Source organism: Aythya fuligula, chromosome Z, assembly GCF_009819795.1.
Source record: "Aythya fuligula isolate bAytFul2 chromosome Z, bAytFul2.pri, whole genome shotgun sequence".
Taxonomy (NCBI): Eukaryota; Metazoa; Chordata; class Aves; order Anseriformes; family Anatidae; genus Aythya; species Aythya fuligula.
Window position 1 is genome coordinate 25,270,472 of NC_045593.1, and position 12,562 is coordinate 25,283,033.

General features: G+C 44.9%; 1 protein-coding gene across 4 annotated transcripts in view; it reads left to right on the forward strand.

Annotated features, from left to right (window-relative positions):
- The first annotated feature begins 454 nt into the window (after nucleotides 1-454).
- Nucleotides 455-12,562, forward strand: part of AP3B1 (adaptor related protein complex 3 subunit beta 1) — a 166,389-nt gene continuing 154,281 nt past the window's right edge. For 3 of the 4 annotated variants that reach the window (XM_032206131.1, XM_032206134.1, XM_032206133.1), the window contains exon 1: nucleotides 455-660. In XM_032206131.1, the coding sequence (XP_032062022.1) occupies nucleotides 530-660 (131 nt within the window). In that variant the 5' untranslated portion in view covers nucleotides 455-529. Of the gene's footprint in view, nucleotides 661-831; nucleotides 859-12,562 lie in introns of those variants that run through there. The other variant, XM_032206132.1, reaches the window with a different exon arrangement.

Genomic DNA, 12,562 nt, shown 5'->3' on the forward strand with positions numbered 1-12,562 from the left:
AGTATTGGTTACTGTAAGCAACAGGAGTTGCTTTTGCTGCGTGTAGGGGCCACGGCAGTATTTGGGCTACACAAAAATAAAACAGCCTCTGCCCAGCTGAGGCCACAGGGAGCTTAAGGTCTGTGTTTGGACATCTTTTGGACGCTTTTTTTGGTATGCTTGGACGTCTTTTGGAATTTTCTGGTGTGTTCGGACAATTTTAGACTTTTTTTTTTGTGTGTGTGTTTGGACATCTTTTATCTTTCCTCCCCGCCCAGGCACGCCAGGGGCCGGTCAGCGCGGCGGTTACAGCCGTTACAACGGCCGCCTCACGGCCGGGCCGGGCCAGGCCGCGTTGCTGAGGCGACGGCGGCACCGGGCGGCACCGGGAGGGGCGGGGCGGGGCGGGGCGGGGCGGACCGAGTCCCGTCCCCCCCCCATCACGTGGCCCTCCCGCCCCGTGCCCGGTGCTGGGCGGGGGGTGTGTGCCGCTCCGCGCCGCTCCGTGCCGTTAAGTTTGTGGGAGCGGGCAGCGAGCGGCGGCGGTGCCATGTCCGGTAACGGGCACGGCTACGGCGAGCAGGCCGGCGAGGCGGCGCCCGAGCTGGCTCAGGAGGCGGCGCCCACCACGGCCCCTTCGGTGCCCGCGGCCTTCGGGCTCTTCAGCAGCGACACCAAGAAGTGAGGAAGGGGCCGGGGCGGGGCGGGGCGGGACGGGACGGGACCGGCGGCGGGGCCGGGCGCTGAGGGGCGGCCGGGTCTCCCCGGGCCGCGCTTCCGGGCCGGGCCCGGGCGGCGGGGAGGGGATGGGATGGGGGTGAGGGAGGGCCGCGGGGGAGTTCGTGTGGCGGCGTTTGGGGTGTGCCCGCGGCTGTGGAGGTGTTTTTTGTTTTTTTTTGGGGGGGGGGGGAGGATTTTTTTTTTTTTTTTTTTTTTTTTTTTGCAGTGAAAGCTTTTTATCAGTTTTGCTAGCCAGCCGCGTTGGCGCTACTTTCATTTTGCCTTCCCGTGTGTCTTGAGAAGCGCTCGGAAGTTTGTCTGCGGGAGCTGGGGACGTGGTTGGCCGTGACGAGGTGGCTGGTGTAAAAGGGGAGGGAGCTAACGCGGTCAGGAGTCAGAGTCACAATGAGGAAATAGGCAGGGGGAAGGAGGGGTAAAAAAAAAAAAAAAAAAAAAAAAGGAAACGGTCTAAAGTGCACGGACACCGAAAACCTTTATCTCCTTAAAGGAAAAGTGAGTTGGAGTGACAAAAAAATGCATCTAGGAAGGATCAAGAGGCTTGCCAAGCTGGAATGGCATCCTACAACAAATTGGAAATCTATTCCTAGAGCGACCAGTAAAAAGGACCATAAGCTAAGGTCTCGTGTACATTAGGAAATCAATCACCTGTTGTTCAGTTTGGTTGTTCTGCACAAAGAGAGCATCTGTGCTTAGAAACCTCGACTGATGTGCTTATTTTTATGCCACACTGAAGTAGATCACAACAAGGTGAAGCTGCTGTGACTCTCATGCTTGTCTCCATGAGACAGCAGCTGGTAGGCCTCCTCAGTTTTCCGTACAACTCATACTTCTGTGCCTCTGCTGTTCCTCTACATCTTCTGCTTTTTAATTCTGTTCCAGTTAAAACTTTCAATGACCTAGCTAACACAGATACCCCAATGACTTGTGTTTGTATCTGACTTATGTTGCCTGTGCCTTGCTTGTGTTGTTCCTTTCTGTGGAAACAACTTTGTGCTTTATTTTTTAACCATTGGTCTTCTTACACTTTTCTACAGAGGAGAATACCCCGATCCTTGATCATGGCTGTAATTCTATATACAAACTCATTTCATCCTAGATTTCAGACTGTTTTGCAGGCTGAGTATATTTGTCAATGTTTCTGGAGCTGTGGGAACCAAAGTAAGTAATTCTACCTGAGGCTATCCAGTGGTTGCAGAAATACAGCTCTGGGGTCCTGAGGCTTTGCGTGTATGTATTTGTGTGTGACTTCCTGAATATGGAAGAACCAGAGTAGCTGAGTAGCTTGTGATATGTGCGTGTGTCTTTTTAATTTATGTTCCAGGCTTGCTTCTTTACTTAAAGAAGGGGAGAGAAGATCCCTGAAGAAGGGGCTTGAGAAGAAAGCAGTTTTTGATCTCAGTGGTCTTTGCAGCTGACAAACAAGTCCTTGTTGAAACAGGAAGTTTGCCGTCACTTGAACCTGTGTGGTAAACTCCTAATCTGTGTGAGAGGTTTTGAGAAATGGACACTGCAGGATAGCTTATGAAATCTGTGTGGGAAGAAAAAGCCAATGTTCTAGCAGTGAACTTCAAGTGAGGATTATTGTTAGAGAAGCAGGTAGTCACTTATCAGGCGTAGAGCATGTATGCCATCTAGTCAGCTCTCCTAATAGGTCCCAAACTCCTTACTGAGAAGCAAACAAAATTTCTTATAACTCGAGCTGAAATGGAAACCTTCTCAGGACAGTGCCTGTAACCTGTGTTGAAGACATGGTGTCTTCTTGGTTTGTGTTCTTTAAACTGGTCAGATCTGATCCCTCCCTAGTGTGTGCACAGAGAAGTGCAAGATGTATTTCTGTGTCTTGCATTTTCAAGGATAGAAGTAGTAGGATATTCCACTAGGGAAAATTACATCTGTAGCATGGAGAGAGAGTTTTACAGAATGGTTAAGGATGGAAAGAACCTCTGGAACCATCTGGTCCAACCCCTGCTCAAGCAGGGACACATGAAGCAGGTTGCCCAGGACCATGTCCTGGTGCCTTCTGAGTAACTGCAAGGAGGGTGGCTCCACAACTGGGCCACCTCTGCCAGTGCTTTGTCACCTGCACAGCACAGAAATGCTACCTGGTGTTCAGGGAGAACCTCCTGCATTCTGGCAAGGAATGTCAAGGACAACGAGGGCTTCTTCAAATACATCAATAGAAAAAGGAAGACTAGGGAAAATGTTGGCCTGCTGCTGAATGGGGAGGGTGCCCTGGTGACAAAGCATAGAGAAGGCAGAGTTGCTGAACGTATTTTTTGCTTCAATTTTTACTGCTAAGGTCAGCCCTCAGCAATCTCAGGCCCTGCAGACAACAGAGGAAGTCTGGAGAAAGGAGGACGTTCCCTTGGTTGAAGAGGATGGAGTCAGAGATGATTTAAGCAAACTTGACATCCACAAATCCATGGGCCCTGATGGAGTGCACCCATGGTTGCAGAGAGAGCTTGCTGGTGTTGTTGCTAGGTCACTCTCCATCATCTCTGAAAGGTTGTGGAGAACAGGGGAGGTGCCTGAGGTTTGGAAGAAAGCTGATGTTAATGCCAGTCTTCAAAAAGGACGAGAAGGAGGACTCAGGAAACTACAGGCCAGTCAGCCTTGCCTTCATCCCTGGACAGGTGATGGAGCAGCTCATCCTGGAGGTCAGCTCCAAGCATGTGGAGGAAAAGAAGGTGATCAGGAGCAGTCAGCATGCATTCCCCAAGGGCAAATCATGCTTAACCCATCTGAGAGCCTTTTATGATGGAATGACTGGCTGGATAGATCAGGGAGATCAGTGGCTGTTGTTTGCCTTGACTTCAGCAAGGCTTTTGACACTGTCTCCCACAACATCCTCATAGGTAAGCTTAGGAGGTGTGGCGTAGATTACAGAATCACAGAATTTCTAGGTTGGAAGAGACCTCAAGATCATCGAGTCCAACGTCTGACCTAACGCTAGCAGTCTCCACTAAACCATATCCCTAAGCTCTACATCTAAACGTCTTTTGAAGACTTCCAGGGATGGTGACTCCACCACTTCCCTGGGCAGCCTGTTCCAATGCCTCACAACCCTTTCAGTAAAGAAGTTCTTCCTAACATCTAACCTAAAACTCCCCTGGCTCAACTTTAGCCCATTCCCCCTCGTCCTGTCACCAGGCACGTGGGAGAACAGACCAACCCCCACCTCGCTACAGCCTCCCTTGAGGTACCTATAAAGAGCAATAAGGTCGCCCCTGAGCCTCCTCTTCTCCAGGCTGAACAAGCCCAGCTCCCTCAGCCGCTCCTCGTAGGACTTGTTCTCCAGGCCCCTCACCAGCTTCGTCGCCCTTCTCTGCACCCGCTCAAGCACCTCCATGTCCTTCTTGTAGCGAGGGGCCCTCTTATAGATGAGTGGATGGTGAGTTGGATTGGCAATTGGCTAGACGACAGAGCTTAGAGGGTTGTGCTTAGTGCTGCAGAATCTAGGTGGAGGCTTGTAGCTAGCGGTGTCCCCCACAGGTCAGTACTGGGTCCAGTGTTGTTCACCTTGTTCATCAGTGAGCTGGATGAAGGGACAGAGTGCACCCTCAGCAAGTTTGCTGACACAAAGCTCAGAGGAGTGGCTGATACCCCAGAGGGCTGTGCTGCCATTCAGAGGGACCTCAACAAGCTGGAGGGTTGGGCCGAGAGGAACCTCATGAAGTTCAGCAAGGGCAAGTGCAGGGTCCTGCATCTAGGGAGGAATAACCCCAAGCACCAGCACAGGCTGAGGACTGGCCTGCTGGAGAGCAGCTCTGCAGAGAGGGACCTGGGAGTCCTGGTGGACAGCAAGCTGACCGTGGGCCAGCAATATGCCCTTGTGGACAAGAAGGCCAACGGGATCCTGGGCTGCATTCGAAAGAGTGTTGCCAGCAGGTCAAAGGAGGTGATCCTCCCCCTCTACTTAGCCCTGGTGAGGCCACACCTGGAGTGCTGTGTCCAGCTCTGGGCTGCTCAGTGCAAGAGGGACGTGGAGCTACTGGAGCGAGTCCAGAGGAGGGCTACAAAGAAAATGAGAGAACTGGAGCACCTGTCATACGAGAACAGGCTGAGAGAGCTGGGCCTGTTTAGCCTGGAAAAAAGAAGACTAAGGGGAGACCTCATCAATGTGTATAAATATCCAAGGGGAGGGTGTCAAGAGGATGGAGCCAGTCTCTTTTCAGTTGTGCCCTGTGACAGGATGAGAGGCAATGGGCACAGACTGAAGCACAGGAGGTTCTGGCTGAATATGAGAGGGCATTTCTGTACTGTGAGGTTGACAGAGCACTGGCACAGGTTGCCCAGAGAGGCTGTGGAGTCTCCTTTTCTGGAGACATTCAAAACCCACCTGGATGCCATCCTGTGCCATGTGTTCTAGGTGATCCTGCTCGGCAAGGGGGTTGGACCAGATGGTCTTCAGAGGTCCCTTCCAACCCTGCCCATTCTGTGACTGTGTGGTTCTGGTTTGTGCCCGTTGCCCCTTGTCCTGGCACTGGACACCACTGAAAAGAGCCCGGCTCCGTCCTCTTTGCACCACCCCTTCGGGTATTTGCATACACGAACCTCCTCTTCTCCAGGCTGAACAGTCCCAGCTCTCTCAGCCTCTCCTCACAGGAGACATGTTCCAGTCCCTTCTTCATTTTTGTAGTGCTCTGTGGGACCCTTTCCAGTATGTCCAGGTCTGTCTCGTACCAGGGGCCCAGAACTGGACACAGCACTCCGGGTGCAGCCTCAGCAGCCCTGAGCAGAGGGGCAGGATCACCTCGCCTGACTGCTGGCGATACTTTGCCTAATGCAGCCAATACCGTCAGCCTTCTTAGCAGCAGGGGCCCATCGCTGGCTCACGTTCAGCTTGGTGCTCACCAGCAAGCACAGGTCTGTTCCTGCAGAGCTGCTCTCCAGATGGGTGGCCCCCAGCCTGTCCTGGTGCCTGGGGTGGTTCCTCCCCAGAGGCAGCCCTCTGCACTTGTTGAACTTCATGGGATTCTTGTCAGCCCACCTCTCCGGCCTGTGGAGGTCCCTCTGGATGGCAGTACAGCCTTCTGGAGAATCAGCTACTCCCCCTGGCTTCATGTCATCCACAAATGTACTGAGGGCGCACTCTACCCCACTGTCCAGCTCATTACTGCAGATGTTAAACAGGACTGGACCCAGTGGTGACCCCTGGGGTACGCTGCTCATTTCTGGCCTCCAACCACTTTGCACCACCGAGCACTACCCTCGAGGCCCAGCTGTTCAACCAGGTGTTGATCCACCACACTGCTCATCCAGCCCATGCTTCAGCAGCTTCCCTCGGAGGATCTTACGGGGGACAGTGTCAGATTTCTTCGCGGAGTCCAGGAAGACAGTGTCCATGGTCCCCCCCCCTCTCATCCAGATGCATTTCCATGCAGATCACTTAAGTTAATGGGGTCAGTTTTTATGATTACATTGCCTACCATTGCTCTGTGTAGGGGCATGAAATGTCTAACTACTTTTCAGTTTTAAAGGAAAACTAGAAAGAGAGACAGAAACATTAGTTGCATGTGCTAGGCTGCAGCTATTACTGTTAATTCTGGGAAGATGAAGGACTCTCATGTATATTAATTGCTTTTTAAAAAAGAAAGTTTCTTGTAATACTAAAATATAGTAATGTCTGGTTCTTGGGCATGTTATGAATTCAATGATAGAATTATTTGTTGCTGTATCTAAATGAAATGTAAAAAACTTTCAGGTGAACTGTATGAGTAACATCAGCAGGTAGTGATACGTATAGTATTGAAACAGATGGCAAAATTTATAACAAGCATTTTCAACTTTACTGATTTGCATCTTTAAACTATATTCCTGCCAAGCAAAATACATTTGTAATTTATTAGAGTTTTTCCTGCAGATCTGGCTTAAGCATTCTGTTGAGCTATTCATCAGGAAACTCGGCAGGACTGCAAACACATTTTTTTTCTGCTGAGATTTGCAAGCTTGTTTTGCTGAGAGCTGATCTAAGGTGGTGATTTCATTAAGGTACTCATTCCCCAATTCTCTGTGCAGAAGACTTTTCCAAATTCATCAGAGCTAAAAACTTGCTTTCAACAGCTGCCAGAGATGTTCTTGGAGTCTTAAATTGATTTAGTTTTGCCTTGGCATATCCTGTTCAACCAGTCATGGAAAGCTTGTATAGACTGCCATTTATGAAATTCTTGGAGGAGAGTCCGGCCCTAATATTCAAACTTGATGCATACTGTAGCTCATTGGCAAGTCTGCTTTCTTTCCCCATCTGTTAGGATGGCACTCTGCCCACTCATATAGTGGTATGCCAGCTTCAGTAGGATGTACAAGCCAGTGAAGATGAATGGTTTAGGTAAAACGATGACTCTACAAGATAAAATCTGATCCACATAGTTGGTACCACAACAGGATCTAAATGCAGTACAGGAACAGGAGCATTAAATGGCAGAGCACTTCTCGAGTTGAAACTGGACAGATCTGATGGAAAGTGAGGCATGGTGAATGTTTTCCTATTGCCATGCACTTGGCACATGTGAGGATGGAAGCAATGAACTGTTGATTCTCTGTAATGCAGTCATAAAATTTTTTTGAAGCTTTTGTATCTTTTCAGAAAGATGCTAGTTTAGGGTCTTCGCTGTGGCTTCTGTATGTTTATTATGCTTATGTCATATATTTGCTGTAGACAGTTGCTATGATCTGCATTATGAATGGCATTAAAATGTCTTTTGTAATGTTGTTACAATGTAAGGTTGGCAAAAAAAAAAAAAATCCAATTTTCTTAGCTCTGCTTTTCTGAGGATTATTTTTGCCTGGTCCGTTCTTCTTCCTAGTAGTTTTCTTAAATTGAGAAAACCAGAATTCTTTTGTCATTTAAATATTTCTGGCATTCTGGTAGAGGATGAATGGCAGTACATCTTAATGCTGTTAAGCAGTGTTTCTGAAATGTTAGCATGTATCTATTAATGTGTTAACACTTGTAGATTCTGGCAGAGATGGCACCACTTTTTTTGTATAAAGGAAGCCTCATCATTTTCAGGAATGCTGGCACTGCTCCTCTTTCTCTTATCCCTTTGTATCTGTCAATACTTCTAAGTGATCTGCAGATGTCTGTGTATTCTGATCGCTCCTGTTCAAGACAGGCTGTAAATGGACACAGCTGTTTAAGTGTCAACAGGTTAGGTGCCGCTTCTTCAGGCTTCAGGAAACTGGTCTCTGCCACAAAGGATGATTTTTCTCTTTCAGAAACTACTGTGGTGTTGGGGGTGTTGGCACTATCAGAAGAGGTTGTACATAGTGGTGTTGCTTGATCATCTGAAAGGACTACAGGAAGCAACCTTTCTTGTGACTGGGTGAAGTAGGGTCTTTTAACTACTCACTTTAGATCACTTTAGATTAAATCATAGTCCTCTCCAGAAGATCTTTCAAACTACTTTGTCATATTAACTGCTGTCTGGTTAGAGATTTTGAAGTGTAGGTTATTTACATTGATGTTCGTGGCAGCAGAAACTTTCAGATGTTCATGCTCTGGGTTGCTCAAGCACAGGTTAGGTACCAGTGTAGTTTGACAGAAGTGAGCTGGAAAGATGCTTTATCCAGTGTTAACTTCATGCTTTTCTGTGTATTCGCTTACTGAGAAGGAGGAGACTGTACCAAAGCTGTCCAGATTGCAAGTGCTTTGAGAGCGGTGGCAAAGCAATCATTACACAAGTTAATTTTCTTGGTGGTTTAACTATAACCTGTCTTGTTCTTCTCTGTGTCTCTGATATTGCAGTTATCCTGTTTTTCCATGCATCTTTGTCTGCGTTTTAAAAATACAAAGTTCACTTTCTGAGCCGTATGCTTGCTTCTAAGTTTGAAAAATAAGTTAGTTGTGGCTTAGAAGAAAACAGGAGATATCTGATGTCATCATTTCTCTCTAAATCACAGTACACATGAATTCTCTCCCTTTAAATAATAGTTGAATTCCAAGGTAGTGTTACGAATTAACAATAATAAATATAAATAGTGTTATAATGAAAGAAGATAGCAATACCGAATAGCACCACAAGATGTCATTCAAACAGTTTGTGGTATAGAACAAAATGCTCACAGTGAAATGTGGATTTCTTAATTTCCTGCTAGAGGAAGAATCCAAATCAACAGCAAAATAAACTCAAATCACAACATGTATTTACTGCTGTTCTAGCTTCCATTTTATGGAAAACATGGTAAGCAGCTCCAAAATCAATTTGCATTTCTCTGTAAGTGTTAAGTTCAGATTTGTAGAGTTTATGCTCGATTAAGCCAATTTATTTTAAGAATTTTGCAGCTCCTGTGAACTATAAAAAGCCGATTTTTGGTGTGTGTATGAAATCTTCCCTAGGACCTTCATTACTACAGAAGTGCCAAAAATAGTTAATTTGTGCTGTCAGTATGGATTTTGTGTTTCAAACCTGGTAACATTCATAGTGTTTTGAACTTAATGTTGAAACATTTTGTTATGAGGCTGCAGGTAAAATAAAATAAAGTCAGTATACTGTGGTTGAAAACATGTAATCCAGACTGAAGTTTCGTAAAGATTGAATATAAGACCAATGTGGTTGATGTGTAGGTGAAAGCATGTTGTAGTTGTAGAACTTAAAACACAAAGTGCGTTGTTAAAACTCTTTAAATGGGACATCTGTAATTTCTGTTCTCATTCTGTGACATGTGGTTCCATGGGATCAAAAATAGTGAAGTTTGCTTCCTTCTGTGCTGTGGATTTGTTTGGCATTTCTTGTATTTTACCTATGCGGTAATCCAGTGCTCTCATTGCAAATGAAGAGCCTGTATCTGACCATCAGTTCTTCAAATAAAGTTCTTGCCCTGTACTCAGAGGTGATAAAACAGATCCCGGATTATAGAGGCATGCATATGGAATGGAGAATCATAATTAAATTCTTTTTTCATAAAAACACAGGCTGGTAAATCTCAGTGAGTAAAGATTTTTGTGGATGAAGAATCATTGGTGTCTTTTTCTTGTCATTTGGGCTTCAGGTGCTGGTTTTGCTACTTACGAAACTTCTGCTTTTTATGAGGAAAACCTTAATGTTTGTGGGTAACTTCTTTCAGTAACTGTTAGAAATGCTGCAATTAATAACAATGTATGTGTTTTTTATTATGGTGTTGCTAAAAGAGAACAGGAGATGTAAAAAAAAGTATGTCCTAACAGTGTGACTAAGCGTTCTCTTAATAATAATTGTTTGGAATAAGTAGGTGCAGTGGCAAGTTATTTGCTGCAGGTTGTGATTTAGTATTTTGCTGCAGATGAAATAAGTATTGCACTTAGAGCTTTATAATAGTTCCTATAAGAAGACAGAAATGGAGGGAGAGGCCTAGATTTATCACTGGCATAGCTGATTTAAATCTTAACGATGTATGTATACCTACCCTTTTTGGCATTTTTTTGTTTGTTTTGGTAGAGATGGATAGAGTCGTTCAGCAGAAACTGAGATCCAAGTTTTGATCTAGGCAAGAGGCCAGTTTTTGCGACCAGGTGTGATCTGACAAGAATATGACCTATTTTTCAGCTGTTCTCTAGTTGCTGTTGGTGGTTAATTGAAATGGAGAATAATGGTCAGGTTCCTTTACAGCTGAGTAGCACATCCTGCTCTGTTGCTCAGCTTCTGGCTTAAGATCCAGGCTGTTAATATAATTCAACAGCATGTTATCTTGAATGCTGAGTTCTAGGTTTCTGAGCTTTTATTTTGGCATGTGGGGGTGATTTTTTTATTTTTTTTTTTTTTACATGCAAGTGGATGGAGTGATCATGAGATTAAGAACTTCTTGATTTCTTTCTTAAAGTAGCATCTAGAAGATGAGTACTAACCTGTAGAGCCATCATAGACACTTTCATATTTATAGTCCTGTTACATCCAAAAATGTTGCAAAGACAAAACCAAAACAAAAAGCAGTGCTTTGAGGTGGGAATACAAATGATCAAAGGCTACAGTCACAAAACGTAAAGACTTAGAAGAAAATTAGAAATCCTCTTCTTCTACTTAACGTGCTCTCTTTGAATCTTTGGTCAAATACTTATATCGAGGAGTAGAACTTCATGGTAGTAAAGATCACAAAGGTCACTAGGTCACTAGTATTGAAACTACTAGGTCACTAGTATTGAAAACTGAATAAATGGCTTAAACTGAAGTCGTTTATTGAATGAATAAATGAAAAAAATTAACTGAAAAAATGACTTACAGCCTTTTTTTTTTTTTGTCAGGTGATGCACAAATAATAAGTGTGTTTCATAGACTGTTAAAGTTGTATACGGGTATAACATTTCTAATTAAATTCACATACTAGTGCTTTAAAAACTATCCAGTTTCTTAGGACAGTGGGGATGTATTATGGAGGTAAAGATGTTTGATTATAACTATGGGAAACCTTACTGAAATTCTTAGATGCAGCAGTTGTCAGACGGGTAAGATTCCTGTTTTTTTTTGTTTGTTTGTTTTGTTCCTTGAGTGGGGGAAAAACACAAGAGAAAGCATTTTCACCCCTCCTTACTGTCAGGAGAGAAAACTACCTCACAGGCTGTAAATTTTTCATGATTTTTTATTTGCACCTCTTGTTGTTGGGTTGAATACTGTCCTGCTTAGAAGAGCTCAGTATCATCCATAGCTATCAGATTAGGCTACTTTAAACCTGGTTTTGCTGATGACGTAATGGTTTATATGTCAGTTACCTACAACATGTATGTAACAGTGTAGGCTAAAATCATCCTTAAAGTTTTAGTAGGGAGTGGCAAAAGTATTGATGTAGCAGGACAGTTGCTTACGCTTTCATGAGTTTTTAGCAGGTAGACCTATAAGTGATGAAGACATTATTTGTCTAATGTTGTGCACTGAAGAACTGTCACTTCAGGGGAATTAATGAGTATAGAAACAAACGGCAGTGTGAAGTTTTTTTTTTTTTTAGGGATTTTACTTGATTCAAATTCCCTTAAGTCGTCTTAATATTCAGAAGATAAAAATATTGTTGAAGCTGTGGTGGTTTTACCGTGCTGGGCAGCTAAACCCCACAACCGCTCTCTCACTCCCCCTCCTTTAGATGAGGAGGGGGAGAAGTAAAGCAAAGAACAACTCACGGGTTGAGATAAGGATAATTTAATTAAAGGGAAATAGTTAAATTGTTTAGTTCATAGTAGTCTTTATTTAATTATTATAATTAAGGGGAAATAAAAAGGGAAAGGGGAAAAGGGAGGGGAAAAGGAAAAATAAAAAGAAGGGAGGAAAACAAACAAACAAAATAAATGAAGGCTATATGGAAGTGCAGAGGAAAGAAATTACTCTCTACTTCCCACAAATAAGCGATGATTGACCACGTCCTTGAAGCAAGGCCTCAACGCACGCAGCCGGTGTTCGAGAGGAGGACCGACGTTTCCCAACGAGAGCCCACCCCTCCCCTCTTCTTCCTGTTTCCACCTTTTATTGCTGAGTGTGACACCACATGGTATGGAATATCCCTTTGGTTGGTTTAGGTCAGCTGCCCTGGTGATGCTTCTCTCCTCACTTTTTGCCCACCCCCTAGGAGGGTTAGAGAAAGGCCCAATGCTGTGCCAGCACTGCTCAGCAGTAGACACAACACAGGTGTGATAACACTGCTGTTCCACCTACAAGTGCAGAGTACGGCACTGTATGGGCTGCTGCAGGGAAAGTTAACATTCCAGCCAGACACAGTACAACCTCCACCCCTTATTCCATAACATTTGTGTCACACTCAGATCCCCATACTTTAGCATACAAGCATTCTCATCATTATTCCTTGTCCTTTAACAGGACAAGGATTTAACAGGACAGGATTAATAGGCAGGTGTATCTTTTCATTCCATAGGTCTTTCTTGGAA